The sequence below is a fragment of the Alexandromys fortis genome, unplaced genomic scaffold (genome assembly GCF_014885135.2).
Source record: "Alexandromys fortis isolate MF-2015 unplaced genomic scaffold, M_Fortis_MF-2015_v1.1 scaffold_396, whole genome shotgun sequence".
Taxonomy (NCBI): Eukaryota; Metazoa; Chordata; class Mammalia; order Rodentia; family Cricetidae; genus Alexandromys; species Alexandromys fortis.
The window spans coordinates 262,434-279,719 of NW_026068281.1; the positions used below are offsets into that span (position 1 = coordinate 262,434).

The following is a 17,286-nucleotide window of genomic DNA, read 5'->3' on the forward strand; positions in this document are numbered from 1 at the left end:
ATTACACAGTATTCTCTGACATTTACATAGTATCTGTAACTGTGTAGGACAGGAGACATGGCACAAGAATGGCCTACGGTCTAGGGAATTAACACCATGTACCCATCAACAAATCCTCACAATCAACACAACTCATCCTGCTTCTTCTGCCATCTGCTGGTTGCTGAGACACACAGCACACTGCTATCATTCCAAACTCTTGTGGGCTAATAACTACATAACTGGAGAACTGTCCCAGTTTCCGACTTAGTCTGAATACATTCTTCCAAGATTTTTTAAAAATAATTTTTAATAAAATTTTAAACAATTATTATCAATTTTACATGAATATAAAAATATATACAGTAGACTTACTATAAGTTCTCTGGCAATGAATGTCACCAGCCCTCTCAAAACAAAAATAAAAATAAAAAAACATTGTTAAGACAAAAAATGCCAAATCAAGCTTTTGTATGGTTTGAACCTATGTAGGTCTTGTGTATACTGTCACAGTCTCTGTGGTTCATATGTGCTTCAACCCTGTTGTGTCTGGAAGATACTGTTTCCTTAGAAACAGTTTCCTATGGCTCTTAGAACCTTTCTGCCTTTTCTGGTTCCTTTTCCACATAGGTCCCTGAGCCTTGATGAGAAGCATTTAGTAAAGGCATCCCACTTAGAACTGAGTGCTCCAAAGCCTCTAATTTCTGCATACTGTCCAGTCATGGGTTTCTGTGTTAATTGCCATCTACTGCAGTAAGAAACTTCTCTGATGAAGGTTGAATAGTATACTAATCTGAGTCCCAGCCAGGGACAACCCAGAGGCATTTTCAGGACAACTGTAGAAAATGACATCCTCTATTAAATAAAGTACAGGATAACCAATCTACAATCCACAGCCCCAGAGAGGCTAGATAACAAGGAGGGCCCAGAGAGGGATGCATGGATTTCCCTGGGAAGAGGAAACAGAAGAGATCTCCTGGGTAAACTGGGGTTAGAAGTGGAGGGTGGGGAGTTAAAATTTGAGGGAGTTGGGAGGCCTGGGTGAAGGAGGCAGATTGGGGGTGGGACTGAGGAGGAGAGTAAGGAGACATCTGGGAGGGGGTGCATTTGGGAGTTAGGAAGAAAACTGGTACCAGGGAAGCTCCCAAGAATCCACAAGGATGACCCCAGCTAAGACTCCTTGCAATAGTGGAGTGGGTGCCTGAACTGGCCATCTAATGTAATCAGATTGGTGAGAAAGTGGGTGCCTGAATTGGCCATCTATTGTAACCAGAAGGTGAGAGCTTTTACCCAGTAACTGATGGAAGAAGTTGCAGAGCTCCATAGCCAAGCACTGGGCCTAGCTTCAGGAGTTCTCTTGAAGAAAGGGAAAACCCATTGTATGAGCTGGGGGTGGGGTGTCAAGGTCATGACAAAGGGACCCACAGAGATCTGACCTGAGCTCTTGGGAGCACATGGATTCTGGAACAACAGTTAGGCAGCCTGCATGGGATGGACCTAAGCCCTCTGCATGTGTGTAATAGTTGTGTTGATTGGTCTGTGAGGCTCCTAGCAGTGAGATCTGAACCTATCCCTGGTGCTTAGCTGGCTTTGGGGAACCTGTTCCCTGTGCAGGATTTCCTTGCCCAGCCTTGATGCAGGGGGAGGAGTTTGGTTCTACCCCAACCCAAAGTGCCAAGCTTTGTTCAAGCCCATAGGAGGCCTGTGCCTTTCTGGAAGGAGATGGAGGAGGAGTGGATGGGGAGGGGTGGGGGAGAAGGAATAGAGGGAGAGGAGAGGGGGTGAAACTGTTGTTGATAAGTAAAATAAATGGAAAAATGTTAATAAAATAAATAAAGTATCTAGGGATAAAACTAAAAAAGAAAAAAGGAAATAATATCCCCAGACACTGTGGATGTGGGGTACCATGGAAGAAAAAAAATGGTAAGTTGCCCCTGGAAAGTCCAAGCTGAACATTCAGGGTATTCTCTTTCTACCTCAACCCCACTTACAGGTTCTCATATAAGCCAGACTGCCTTTTGAGCATGCAGCCAAAAATAAACTTTAACTTCTGATCATGTCTCTCTGGGATTAAAAGTGTACAACACCACATTCAATTTTATACGGTGCTGAGGTCTCATAGTTAGTTTTTGTGAACTTGACAAAAACTTAGATTTATCTGGCAAGTGAGACTTGATTGATTTGTGAGGACCCAGTCCACTGTGAACAGAGCCGTCATGTGCAGTTGGTCATGAGCTGTATAAGAAAGGTAGCAAGCAGAAACAAGCCAATAAGTAGCACTCCTCCATGGTTCCTGATTCAAGCTCCTGCCTTGGCTTCCCTCAGTAGTGAACTATAACTGGTAAGGCAAACAATAAACCCTTTCCTCCCCATATTAGTTTTGGCTGGAGTGGCTTATCAGCAACAGAGAGCTAACTAGGGTCTCATGTATGTTAGGCAAGCACACTAGCAACTGAGCTACATTCCTAAGCTATGGTCTTTACCTTCCAATGATGTTCTTTTGTAATCGATTTCACTGATGGGTGAAGATAATTAAAGGTGTCCTCTCCCTAAGCAAGTCACAGATTATTATTATTCATGGGTATTACTGTTACATGGATATTTTTATTCAGGGATATTATTACTCATAGATACACTGGGTTTCTCCCATTACACTAATGAAGGTTTGTGTTTTTTCTCTATTTTTCATTTGCAGTGTGTGTGTGTGTGTGTGTGTGTGTGTGTGTGTGTGTGTGTGTAGGGTTATAGTGGTTAATGCTCTTTTCCTGGAGAAAACTCGAAGACTGACTTATTTTGATACTCAAGCTCGACTGGCTTTTATCCATTGCTCCTTTCCTGTGACAAAGATGAAAAAAAGGAAGAGAAAAAAGGAAGGGAGGGAGGAAAGTAGGAAGGAAGCTGAAAGCCAGGCTCTGACCTTTCTTTTCTTTTTTATATTTTTCACGTGGCGCTTTGAACCCTGGAACTTGAGCATTCTAGGAGTCACCTACAATGTACATAGAAACTGGAAGTTTTGAAGAAAAGAATGTTCCTCACTCCCTCCCCTCCCCTTTCCTTCCCACGCTTACTTATTCTGTAGAAGGATGATAGGGTGATGCTTGACATTTCCGTGAAAGTCTGAACCTAGAATGTTTTATTCTGATGTGATGAAGCAAGTTGCAGAATTGGAATATCATCTATACTGTCACGGAGTCCTGTTCTCTTACTTATATCTCTGATTTTCTGAACTTTTGGTTAAAAAAGCAAAATTCTCCTCCAGACAGCGAAAACAGAGATTCTCCATCCCACACAGGAAAAAATAGAGAACAATGCACTGAAGGGCTGAGGGCATGTGGTTTAGTTGGTAGAGTGCTTGCCTTGTATATATGAGTCTCTGAGTTCCATTCCCAGTGCCATATAAATTGGGTACGGTGATGCACACATGTAATCTCAGTGCCCTAGATGTAGAGGTAGGGAGAGCAGGAGTTCAAGTCCAGCCTTGACTCCATAGTAAGTTTGAGCCAGGCTGGGATACATGAAACCTGTCTCAGAGAGAAACTGGCACAAAAACAAGCAGAAGAAACAGATCATAGTATCCACATATCCACAGTATGAGCTCAGTCCTTAGCATTTAGTATCCTTGGAACAAACCATCAGTTCTCTCATATCTGAGGAACCCTCCTGGCTAAACTGCTATAGGGAACAGCCAGACGAGGCAGCATTCCAGAGAGTCCCAGGTTTGCATCACAGTGACAAAACAGTACAGATTCCTCTTGGTGGGACAGGATAAAAGAGGAGAGCCATACTCCACATTCTACTGTCTGCAAGTCCCATTATATACCCCAAGGCAACTCAATTCTTCTTCTCTACACCTCCGTCCTCCAATTTTCCCATCCATCCTCTCATCACATCAAATACACATACCTGAAACTATTTCATACGCAAGTATTCTGCCCTGTCTGAAGAATGATCTGTGATTGCTGTTTTTAAATGTATGAGTTTGCTCTGTGTGTAGTAAGCAAAGTAAAAGAAGAAATAGTGAGGCTGGAGCAATTGCTCAGCAGTTAAGTGCATGTGATGCTTTTAACTGAAATTAACTTAACAGCAAATCAAGCCACTCACAGCTACCTCTAACTACAGCTTCAGGAGATGTGATGCCCTCTTCTGGTCTCCATGAACACCTGCACACATGCAACATATGCATACACATAAATAGAGATAAAAATAAATATTTGCCTACCCAAACAAAGTGAAACATTCTTTTTTTCTTTCTCCCTTACTCTTTTCTTCTTGTACTGAGGGTTGAAACTAGGGCATTGTGCATTCTAGGCAAGCATTCTGCCACTGAGCTACAGGCCCATCCCTTAAGTGGGACTTTTCCTAAGGACAGAAGAACAACCATAATCACATAGCTGGGTGTGAAGGTACGTGGCTTTAGTTCTAGCACCTGAGAGGCATATTTCTGTGAGTTCAAATCCAATGTTCTCTACATAGTGAGTTCTCGGTAAACAAGAGCTACACTCTGAAACACTGTCTCAAAAACAAAACATAAACAAATTAAGCTACAACTTGTAAGTTGACTAATAATTCTATTAACAACTTGAAACTACTAATCATACACTTTTTACCTAATCCTAATATACAGAACCCACAAGTATATAACACACATTTCTATTATATATTGTATATAATTGTGTAGGGTCCAGATGGTCTGTAGTTCCTTTCTCAAGTATGAACCCTAACCAAGATGTGATCTCCTGACTGAAAAACTTCAGGCACAAGATAAAGCCTAGGAGGAATGTCCACTGGGGCAAAAGAAGCCAAGGGCAAGGAAATGCAAAAGAAAGAATTCAGATAGTACAGCCAAAGAGACTGTTTCTCAAACCCTGCTTGCAATCTCCAAGTGCTAGCTATACAACATTTCAAGAGCAATGGGAAAAATAAGAATCATTCTCAAAGTGAACCCTGAGTTTTTTTTCTCAATCTCCATTACCCTTCTTTCCAGGTTCCTATGACCCCAGGTGTGTTGGTCATGGCATAACTGTTTAACATGTAACGTTTCTAAATGCATTAATATCCTAATATATAATCATCAATCATATATAATTATTTATGACATATATGTCCCCAAACCCAGATATTTCATAATATCACACTAAAAAATAAGGATTTTGGCATAAGGAGTACAAATATAAAATTAAAATATTGCTAAGTGAAAAACCTGTTTTTATTTGAATTCTCACAATTTACATAAATTGATTAGAAATACCAATAAAAACTCATAACTTCTAAAAATGCATGTTCACATTAACCCTTGAAAAGCCCAGTATCAATTATAACCTTGTAGATCATAATTATAACAAACACAACTCACCCTCATCTTGTGATTGTTAAGGAATCAAGTATTTCCTAAAATGTCTAACCCAGGACAGTTCAAGATCAGACTGGAAAACATTGTCATGAGTCAAAGTAGATGAAACGGGAAAGGGGGGAGATTTCTATAGAGATCATTCAAATGAGGTGGAATGGCACTTCAAGAAGGCACTGGTAGGAGCAACTCTACATAGCCTTCCCTGGGCTCCCCAGTTCTGTGCCTGCACCGAGGACCAGAGATACAATTCAGATCCAAATGCACATCATTGATTATAAATGCCCACTCTCTGTGAGGGTGTTTTCTTCCTTAATTGTCTCTCTGGTCTGAGAGAGAAGAGAAAAACAAAATGCAAGTACAAAAATAGTCATGCGTAGCTTAGAAAAGACATTCTTTCCTTAATAAGCCTTCATCCACCCTGCTATCTCCACCTTCCTCCCTTTCATACGTTCACTTTTCAATCCTAAGGAGAAATGATTATGATACTTTACACTAGTCTGTAAGGGGGTCACAGGGTCTTCGTGAGACAGAGGTCCAACCTAAAATACCTTCCACCTCGCTGATTTCTAACTAGCTACCTAGAAGCTCCTCGGCCGGATAAGGGCTCGTCCTGTCCACTCTAGTTCTCCAGGACTGATCCAGAGTAGGAGGGCAAGCAGGTGGGCCTATGTCACCCGCCCCAGGCCAGTGTCGAAGAAGAGACCAAGGCAAGTCTCCCTTCTTAGGAGTTCCTTCTTCACAGGGGACGGTGTAACGCTACAGAGGTACAACCCGACCGGCTTGTCCTTCTTTACGTCACCCACCGCTCCCAACACACGGTTTAAGCCTCCTCTGCGCCGCCTCACGGAGCCACTTTGCTACCTCCTCTCCTCGATCCTTATTGGCTCAAAACCCTGCTCATTTCTGTGGTTGCTAGCGGTGATGTAGGCGGGAACAACCTTGGTCGCTAAGATACCCCACTTCCGCTTCCGATACTACAGCGGAAAGCCAATCTGGTTCGCCCAACCAATGGTGAATGGGAAGTAGGCGGGCCTAGGTAGGTTCGGACCAAACAGACGCGACCTTGTGCGGCCAATGGCGGCGGGACAGCCCCTGTAGCGTGGCTCGGGAGCCCCCACGCCCTCTTTGCGTCCTTTCCCCGCGCATTGCCCCGCCCGATCCCGGATTCCGCCCGGCGCTGGCCGCAGCCTGACAGAGACGCCAGGGAGGCAAGATGGCAGCTGCCGACGGGGACGATTCACTCTACCCCATTGCGGTGCTCATAGATGAACTCCGCAATGAAGACGTTCAGGTGTGGGGGACCTTCCGTTAAAGTGTGTTGGGAAGATCGGGGAAGGGGATGATCGCGGAATGCGGGAGAGATGGCTCGGGGTTCTCCGGGAGTGGCGGAAGGCAGCGGTGACCAATCAGAATCCAGGTCTCATCTTTCCTAGTGGCAAGATTCGATGAGATGGCGCTCCTGATTGGGTCTTGTCCCCAGCGGAGGGCAAGCCTCGAGGGTCCCTTCTGAGTGCGCGCGGCCGCCCGGGATCTGTGCCTGGGCGGCCCGAGATGGGCTGGGGAGACTACGAGCCGCCTGCCAGTCTGATGATTGGCGGTGAACTCAGAATGGCCCCCTGGGGGAGATAGAAGGGGGCGCGTGACCAGCAGAGTAGGGGAAGCCCTCATGGCTGCTGAGGACCAGGATACAGTCCCATTGCTTTTAGTGTTTTTATATAGCTGGGCCGAGTAAGGACTGAAACCAGGACATCCGTCCATTCCTCTCGGGCCTTCGCCTGGTATTTGGGATAGCTCTCCTGAAGGAGGAGGAAGGAGGATGTGAAAGTGTCCTCCCCTGAGATTTAACTAGCCTAATTCAGGGGTGGGTCACGTGTACAGACCCACCTCTCCCCGGTCTCTTCCCAGGCCTGACTGCCAAGCGATTTGATAGTTCTGGTTCAGAGAGAAGAGTGACCTAGGGCCTTTGAGTCGGTTTGCTGTGGTTTTGAAAGAGGTCAGACCTCAAGGCCGCATCGTCTCACCTGAGGATAACCTTGTGTGCACTTTATTTCATGGCCCCTGGCTTCTGTTTTCTACAAAATACCGGCTAATAATAGTCCTGGCTTACCCCAGTGGCTGAGGAAATGTAGTAAAATAGAACTGGCTGCTTGTAAAGGCCTCATAAATGTTAGCTGTTATTTTGGGGGAGTGGCTATTGTGGTACCATGCTCTGTGGACCCTCTGTTTGTCCTTTTGTATGGAATTGTTTGTGGTGCACTAGGTAACCTGAGGCTAGCCCAGCTTCTAAGTCTTATGTGTATGATTCTGGTTCTGATGCCCGATAGACTGGAATTGTATTCCTGGTCCTTGGGCTTCTTGCTGATTGACTCAAGCAATCGGTGTTTCTTCTCTGTTAAATAGAAATAATTACCTGGTTATAGGGATACTCTGTGAATTTATGTGTTCAGTAAACACGTGCAGTTATCAGGAATGTTGTTGGGGACAGAAAAGAGACCAAAGCCAGGTATGGTGGTGCCTGCCTGTGATCTCCGCACTCAGGAGGCAGAGGCAGGTTCAAGGCTAGCCTAGACCACGTAGTGACACTCTGTATCAACAAAGAAACTGGCTGGTTGCTGTGTAGGAAGCTAGGTGTGAAGCAGTCAAACAGAACTAAATATACTACCACCTGTAAGAAGTGATTGAGACCTGTCAATGTTGGGCTAATGAATCAGCAGCTGTTTGTTGGGCCTGTGTTCTCAGCAGTGCTCTAGATGCTTGTATACAGTGGGAAAAAGAAGAAAAAAAACTGGCTTTGGAAGAATTTACCTTGTAGTGAAGGGTGACAGATAATACATATTGTGTTGACTGTGAAGAACAGCAAAGAGAAAAATAAGGAAGGTAGGGTACTTTATTAATGTGGGGAAGCCTTGTCAAAAAGTTGAAGTTTGAGCCAATACCTGCTTGTCAAGAAGGAACTGTAAGGGCAGAGTACATAACAACTAAATAGTTGGATGAGGAGTTGGGCCAGTGGAGAGACTCCTTCCAGGATACAGTATGAGAAGTTGGGGAAGAGGCTTACAGAAAGCAGGAGTATATCTATGTAATAACTGTAGTTCCTAGCTTGAAACAATTTTTGCCACCAGGGATGTTTAGCAATGTCTAGAGATGTTTTGGTTGTCATAACTGGGAAATTGTTGCTGGGTAGAAGTCAGGAATGCTTTTATACATGGTTGCAGTGTATAGACCGTCCCTCATGGGAGGGAAGAGACCCATTTAAAACGACATTAGTGCTAAGGTTGAGGGAAGCTGTTGAATGAAGTGTACACACAGACAATAAGGAAGTTGGTTAGCGTAGGTCAGTGTGTCAGTTTTGTAATGCTTCTGTAACAGATTACCATAAATTAAGCAGTATAAAACAGCATAAAGTTTTATTTATGGTTCTGGAGGTCAGAAGTCTGTCATACATCTCTCTGGGTGAAGATGACCTAAGGTCTTGCAGCTGATAGCTAGCAGCGCTAGCAGCATAGCTTTGAATCCAGGCCACACGGCTACACAGCTTTCTGCCTCTTTTCTCCAGCATTCACAGTGTCATCTTCCCGAAGAGAACAATGGACATAGTTAACAAAATCAAAATTAGAGTGAAAGAACGGCTGCCATATTCAGACTCCCAACTCCTAGGCATATTTTCTCAATGACAGTATGGACAGATAGAGTGTTTAGGTTCTGGTTGGGGATTCATTGCTTTCCAAAAAGTGCCTGTTTTTCTGCATCAGCTTCTTTGCCTTTTAAAATGGTGTTTCTAGAACAAGACCTAAGAGCACAGTGCCGAGTATGTTAATACACTGGCTAAGCAAACAGGGAGCTGATTTATAGATGTTATGTGCTATTAATACTGGCGTTAAGATTATGAACGTGATTGTGGTTGCTCCCTGATACCCTCTGTTGTTCTTAGGGCTGCTGCTCACCAGTTGTGGCTCTGACCCATGCGATTCCCGTAGTCTATTTGGGATAGGAGCACAAACATCTACCTTAAACACAAAGGGAAAAGGAGGCAGGCTGCTAAGACAACCATCCTAGTAGAATTTCATCTTTAAAAATTGAGGCAAGAGGGGCTGGAGAGATGGCTCAGAGGTTAAGAGCAGTGGCTGTTCTTCCAGGGGTCCTGAGTTCAATTCCCAGCAACACGGTGTACATATAAATAGATAAATAAAGATTTATTTTTAAAAATTGAGGCAAGAGCGTTGAAAAACTAGTACAGGGTTTAGCAAAAATACAGGCTGTGGACCATATCCAGCCACTGGCAGCTTTTGCAAGTAAAGTTTTGCTGGAATACAAGCTGAGCCAGTTTGTTTGCAGATTGTCTCCTTCCTGTGGCTGCTGTCGTGCTGAGTACAAGTTGAGTGGTTCAGAGACACTGGCCTGTGAGACTGGAAACATTTACTGGTAGTTTAAAGAACGGTTTTGCTGGGTACTAAACAAGCACCTGTGGGCTTACTGCTGGCATCTAGGGATTGTTAGTGTTTGCAATATTTGGCTTTTTAACCTTTCCATAGAGCTGCATATTTTATAGTTTGGCTGAAAATAAGTTTTGGGGTTGATAGTAGATGACTTTTTACCACCCAAATGAGATTTGGGGCCTCCTTTGTTCTTTCATTGCTCCCAAAGCTACTGTGGTGACACTGAATAGAAAGTTTGGTGTGTACGTTTTTGCTGTGGTTTGTTTTCTTGTGTTTTTGAGGTAAGATGCTGCGTTGTAGTCCAGGCTGATCTGGAACACATGGTGTTCCTACCATAGCCTCCCGAGTGCTGGAGATACAGGCTTGTACTGCTATCCTCAGACAGTTTTCATCATAGCATTTTTCAGACCCTCAGCATAGTCTGTGAGCCCAGAGTCCTTTAAGTCCCGAGGTGAGAACCATACTTGTTCAGGATCACAGTAATTTGAAGACCTATTTCCAGTTGTGTGGAGCCTGAAAAGAGAGCAGACTCCCCTGTTCTCCCTCAGCTTCCTCTGTTCTCTTTTTCCTTCCAGGAAGAGTGTTCCCCTGGGGTAATGAAAGGTTTGTAATCCCTCAAGCATTGCCTTCTTCAAATGTTACCTTTTCTGTTTTGGGACAGCTCTGGACCTGGGTAGACAAAAGCACCCTGTAGAGGAAGAAACAGACAGGGATGCTGCTGTCATGTTCATCTCTCAGGGCTGGTCTAGGCAAGTGTTTCCTTTTCTGAGCCTCACTTTCTGTGGAGTAGAGAGGCATGGTCACACATGTTCTTCCCTAGGGTGTTAGCCAGAGACAGTCATTTGTTAAGGCTGATGTAATAAATTACCACAAACAGGATTGGATTAAAACCATAAATGTATCTTCTAAAAATCGTGCAGACCAAAAATCTTAAGTCACTGGTCCCTCTGAGGTTCCAAGGGAAGTCTGTTTCATCTCTCTTAACTTCAGGGAGCTGTTGGCAATTCTTGGTGTTCTTGACCTTGTGAATATGCCTCCCCAGCATCTTCCTACATCTTTATATGACCCTGCCTTCTGTAAATATGTCTTCTCCATTTCTGTTGCTATAAGGATACTCACAGAGTCTAGGATCAACTCTGTATTGAGGATGGTTTCACCTTAAGATGAAACATAATACTAACAGAGATGCTCCTTCACATTCACAAGTACAAGGGATTAGGGCTGGTTTGTGTCTCCCACATGGTGTGTGTTGGAAGAACAGAACTGCTTGCTTTTTCTGTGCTTTCACACCACAGTCAAGACAGTTCCATGGTCCTAAATGGTGCATGATTTCCCTGCTAGCAAACAAGCGTTCAGTTTTTCGGCCAGTGTTTCTGTAACCTAGTTCAGTTGATATGCTGTCTACTTGGAGAGTGTCATATTCCACAGTTGAGGTCTCCCAAACTTCAGATGCCAGTTGTAAGTCCCAGGTCTTTTTTACCTGCACTTTTTTATCAGCTGCCTGTAAATCAGGTTTCCCACATACCTTATTTGATAATTGACTGGATGAGGAAAACCTAGAAAGTTTTCATCATTCTTCCTGGCCTCTGCAATACTCCTTCTTGGGTATGGGACAGGACCCATTCTGAAATGGTATTTTTAGTTGACAATCAGGATAAATCCTTTATTGCTACTGTAGTACAGGAATACAGGAAGATGAGGCTTTCTGTGACTGGCCTTGGGTAAGAGACATTCTGACTGTTATGACCTATGTGAGGGTGAAGTTGCAAGCCAAAAACAATAAGGAAAAAACACATGCTTACATGGAGACGGCAAATACACCTTCATGTTGTGGGTCATCCCCATGGAACTAGAGGTATTAGCACTGTTAATGCTTGTCTTGCTTTTTTGTTTTTGGATTTTTTTAGCATATATTTATGTACCTAAGGATGGTTTCATTATGACATTCTTCTGCATCTACATGATGCACTTTGATCATACTGCTCTCTATACCCTGACATTCCCTCTTAGTCCCTTCTTCCCATAGTCCTCCTTCTGCGTACAATCATCTTAATCAGGGTGGCTTATGGGAACATCAGTAAGGTGTTTTTGATGTGGTCTTGCTGGTCTCAAACTCAAGATCTTCCTGCCATAACTTTCTGCATATTGGGGTCACAGGGGTGTACCACTGTGCCCAACTACTTCATTCTTAAGGTACTGTTATATTGTTAATTCTTGCAGTCCTGGGTTATTTGTTTGTTGTTGCAGCTAAGGCTGGCCTGGAACTTGTTAGGTAGTCAAGAATGACCTTGAACTTCTGATCCTCCTGCTTCCTTCTGCTACCACCTTCCAAGTGTTCTTTGTAGTAATGTGAGGAGCAGGGGTAGAAATGGAGTTCAGCTTTAGACTAAACTTGGAAAGACCTGGGAGAGGTTCTGGCTTCCATTGCTACTATTGCTGTTAGTAAATATTTTTTTCAGAAACACAGAATTGCTTGGTTGTATTTTGCTGTTACTATTGATCATTGAGAATCTTCATGAATAGCAGTGGGTCAGTCTGGGGATTGACCTAATTGTTTCAGAGCTTTGGGACTCCTGTGGGTCCAAAATTTCTAATGTTCTCTCTTCCTTTGCTTGTCCTTTCATTAGCTTCGCCTCAATAGTATCAAGAAACTCTCCACCATCGCCTTGGCCCTTGGGGTTGAACGGACCAGAAGTGAGCTCCTGCCCTTCCTTACAGGTAAGGATTTCTGGGGCCCAGATGTGGTGAGGACACATGAGTTCTTACTAATGAGTGAAAAGTAGATTAATAAATTAAATGTCTTCCCTATACCACAGTGTCAGGGGCAGTATTCCAGAGGAGCCTAAGTGTGATTCTCTGAGAAAATGATATGGAACAATGGAACAGCAGAACCTAGTTTAAATCACAGCTTCAACTGTTAGCATTGACTTTAGACAAGTTTCTTAGATTTTTTTTTTTGTCTCTAAAATGAAGATAATCTTCGTACTACATTATTGATTTGGGCATTAAAGAGCATTAATCATTAATACTTATTACATAGTTGCATGCCAGCTGACCACTGGACTCTTGTGATTTTGAGTTAACTCTTAGCTCACAGAGTGCTTATGAGAGTACATATGTTCTTAAATTTACATCTCCATGGTCATTCATCTCAGTCTCATAGCAACACCTTAAAGCAAGGAATGCTACTGTTACTGATTTGGACATGAAGAAAATGAGGCACAAAAAGATGAAGTAACTCATTTCCCTGGAATTTTTCTGTCTGGAGGTGACCAAAGGGATTTTATATTTAGGCTCTGTAGTGAGCAGTATTAACTAATTGTGAAGAGTTGGGATCTGATGTCACATCTGCCTGGTCAGAGGGTTTGTGGATAAGATAGGCATGATGCTGTAACCTAAATGAAGACTAAGGCTCCTGTGAGGAGCCAGTGACTGGGCCAGGGATGTATTAAGTGGGGCTCTCTTAGCTTTTGCCAAGTCTACGGTCTGCAGGTGTGCATCAAGTTCTCTGTACAATGGCTGGCACAGTGTGGGCCACCACACTAAATCCCTGCTGTCGCTATTCTCATTTTTCCCCTACTGTAGTCCCCTCTAGTCAGAATTGGAACTAAAGGTTTTCCGTGCTCTCTTAGTGACAGAGTGATTTGTGTTGGATCATTTCCTGTGGATGACCTAGGAGAAGTAGAAGGCCCAGCCTTTTGGCCCTCCCCTGTTTGACACATGGGTAGCTGTGGCCTGTTGGGGTTCGGTGCCCTGCCACAGTGGCATGACTAATGATGGAGTGTGAAGGTGTGACTGTAAACACAGCCTGCAGAGTAGTTTTCTGCATCTGGTATGAGAAGATGGTCCCAAGCCAGGGGTCTTCCTTTGGCAATCAGAGATACCCTAAGGTTTAGGATGCTGAGACAGAGGCTGCTCTTGGCAGCAAAATGACATGAAGAACAGTTACATGAATAATGGTGCAGGCGAGAAGCCAAAGATCCCTGGGTTTTAAAACAAGCTGCTGTGGCATAAATCTGCCGAGATCCTGGGAATGCCCTCCACCTCTTGGGCTCTGCTCTTTAGTTGAAAGCTGTTCTAAGAAGAGTTTAGTTGTATGTAGGTGATTGTGTGAGGAGGGAACTGGGCAATTAATGAAAATAACCAATGTGTATGACTAGTAAATAGAGGTGAGGTAGGAAGACCATCAGGATTAGGGGCACCGGGAGAACCACCTAGGTTATAATGGGCTGCCTTAGCCGACTTTCTGTACTGTATGGAGCCTCTGAGGTTTAATCCTGTTGATGGGCAAGGTGCCGTTGTGGTTAGCTGCTAGAGTACAAAGTGAGTGAGATTTGGGACCACTGTGTGGATATATAGAGGGTGTGTGAGGGGAGGCACAGAGGTCGCAGCCTGCTAGCAAGGTAATATCTGAGAACAGAGGCCCTGTAGTCAGATGGTCAGGGTTCAGTTCTGCCTTGCTGTTTTCCTTCCTCTGCAGAGTCAGGAATCACATAATGGGATCATGACAATTCACTAAGCTAGTAGGAAAATGCTACTCAGATGTATTATTTGAAAATTGCATGTGGCATTTTAATAATCCAGATGGGAAGAACTGTGGGAGCCTGAGTGTGCTGGAGACTGAAAAGGAACTGTGATTCAGACAGATTTATTTTTGAGCTGTTGGAAATCTAAGTAATGTCAGATTTCTTCTGCTCTGGGCTCAGAAAGTGTTCAGAACAGGAAGCAGCAGACACACGTACAAGACACTGGTAGTGCTTCAGCAAGTACAAGCTAAAGGCCTGTAAGCTCATATCTAAAGAACATTCAGCTTTTCTTTTTGTGAGGGAAAATTACAGAACTATTAGTTTACTAGGACAAAGGCCTCAGACTGGGCGTCTTGAACAGCTGTGTTTTTGCAGTTCTAAAATCTGGAACTGTGAGGTCGAGGTGTCAATAGCACTGGCCTAGGTTTCTCCTGAGGCTCCTCTGCTGCCTTCCTCATGGCAAATCCAAGGTGAAAGAACGTTAAAGCGCTGGTGAACAGCCAGTGACTGCACATTGTGGGAGCAGCCAGCATTTCCTTCAGGAGAAGCAGAACCTGAGAGAGGCACAGGTAGTTTCCCTGTCGCTTGGCTGCTTATTCTTTTAACAGACCGATTTCCAAACATGCTACTCTGACTCTGGCAGGAACTGGAGCACACCAAAGCTAGTCTTGGCCGCAAGTGATTATGGCTTCTGATCTCATGCTTGGTAAAAGTAGAAGGGGAGAGAATGAGTTCCGGCGGCAAAGGATCGGACTTAGTCTAGCCGCTTGTTGGAAATTCTACAAGCAATCAACAGTGGCTGAACCAAGCCCAAAAAGGAAGAAAAGAATTTCTTGGCTGAAGACTTAGGAGTTCCTGAAAGCGGTGCTGCGTGTTTAAACTAGACACAACCAGAAATTCCATTGACTGTCCTGGGCTGTATACACGATTGTGTTTGTCCCCATTGAGAGTGCGCCAGAACTGAGGCTTAGTAGTGGGCCACTCTGCTACCACCCCCTACCTAGCACAGAAAAGGCAGTTGTGGGACCTGGGCTCATTCTGCTTGTCAGGTAGCGGATGAGGAGTGGCAGGCAGGGGGATAGGGATGCTGACATTGAGGAGGCACAGGGCTGTTTGCTTGTTTGAAGCTTGGTTCAGCTTGAGTGTTTGATGGACTTGGTCCTTGTCCCACAGACACTATCTATGATGAAGATGAAGTCCTCTTGGCCTTGGCTGAACAACTGGGAACCTTCACCACTTTGGTGGGAGGACCTGAGTATGTGCACTGCCTGCTGGTGAGTGAAAGCTGGGAGGTCCCCTAATCCTTTTCTCTACCTTGGGGTCAAAACTGTGGTTCTGCCTATGGGTCATGGGAACCAAGAAGGAGAGGGATTAGGGAGGCTGGAGATCATTCTAGAATGGATGGCCTTTTGGTGTCACTTATGTCAAGTCATTAGTGACATTTAATCTCCAGTTACCATTCATTCTGTATCCTTACCCACACTAGGACCAGCGGGCAACCCACTTGTAGGGTTGTGGGTTTGGGGTCAGGCAGGTTTCTGCCACATACTGATAGGCCTTTTAAGAGTGCTAACCTTTCTAACTGCCCTGGTCAATTGGAGGTCCCCGAAGCCCACCCTGATAAATGACTTAGATTCCCTCACATAGCACTTGGCGTGTAGTAAGTACTCACAGTTAGATGCTGCGGTTTTCATGGTTGGGTAGGAAGGTATACCTTATACACGAATCAATAAAGAATACCAGGATGTTGAGCCATCCTGTCAGACTCCTAGCTAGTAAGTGGCAGAGCTGGATTTTCAAGATTGTTTGCTTGAGTGTACCAGGCCTTACCTTACCATACCATCTGTCTGTGTATCTCTTTTGGATGACAGCTGAAAATACAGAGGATTTGATACTGCCGGGACCTGTTGTGTAAGGAAGGAGAGCCAAAAGGTCTTTTAGATCTTGGCTTGTAGCTGATAGTAGCTTAGGCAAATTACATAGCCTGTGTGCTTCAGATTCCTGCTCTTTGATTAATGAGGACAGTATCAAAGACTGTTTCACAAGACTCATAGAAAGGAGTGACAAATATGTCAGCAGTACAATGGCATGGTCTAAAACCTAGTACATGGGTGCTGGAGCCAGCAACAGCAATGATTAATATACATGGAGAGCTACACACACAAGGCCTCCTTGACAATTGGTTCATTGACCCAATGAAGTTCCTTTAGGAGTCCTCATGGGACACTTTTAATGAAGGATGGGGTGGAGAGATCAGAGGAGTCTCATTAAATCAGGCCATGAGGTAGGGCTCCATAGCTGTGACAATAGAGAAAACACTGTTTTCTAACCTTGTGTTCTCATCACAGCCACCCCTTGAGTCACTGGCCACAGTGGAGGAGACAGTCGTACGAGACAAGGCGGTAGAATCCTTACGGGCCATCTCACATGAGCATTCACCTTCCGACCTAGAGGCTCATTTTGTGCCTCTGGTGAAGCGGCTGGCGGGTGGAGACTGGTTCACCTCCCGCACCTCGGCCTGCGGCCTCTTCTCGGTCTGCTACCCCCGAGTATCCAGTGCTGTGAAGGCAGAACTTCGACAGTGAGTCCTTACTCTCCATCACCTTCCTTAGCGTTTCTCAATGTCTCAGCCCCTCTAGGTCTTCCCAGAACCTAATGTTGCTGAGCTCTCCCTGTTCCTTCCTCAGTTCTCTTCAGGGATGTTGTTCTTGACAGTGGCCTCTGGACACCGCAGGGATGAATTTGCCTGACCTGCCTTCTTGGAAATTCATTCCTGCTGGTGGTTGGATACACATGGCCTGCTTGGAAGAGAATCTAGAATGCCACACAACAAATGGTGTCTGGTGTTACTTTCAGTCTAGACCCCTGAGTAGACATTCCTGGCAGTTGCTGAGTGTTTTGTTGCTCAGATCTATGAAACCCAGGTCCTGATCTGTCACTCCAGAGTACTGGCCTACAGCCATGTACACATACTGGGATGTCTCCATTACACCCC

At 44.6% G+C, this 17,286-nt stretch overlaps 1 protein-coding gene across 1 annotated transcript in view; it reads left to right on the forward strand.

The window, feature by feature from the left end:
- Positions 1-6,452: 6,452 nt before the first annotated feature.
- The window catches only part of LOC126494768 (serine/threonine-protein phosphatase 2A 65 kDa regulatory subunit A alpha isoform-like), a 22,413-nt gene continuing 11,579 nt past the window's right edge, over positions 6,453-17,286 (forward strand). Inside the window, exons 1-4 of the mRNA XM_050132182.1 lie at positions 6,453-6,620; positions 12,393-12,483; positions 15,465-15,565; positions 16,640-16,873. Coding sequence (XP_049988139.1) covers positions 6,543-6,620; positions 12,393-12,483; positions 15,465-15,565; positions 16,640-16,873 — 504 coding nt within the window. The 5' untranslated portion in view covers positions 6,453-6,542. The remainder of the gene's footprint in view (positions 6,621-12,392; positions 12,484-15,464; positions 15,566-16,639; positions 16,874-17,286) is intronic.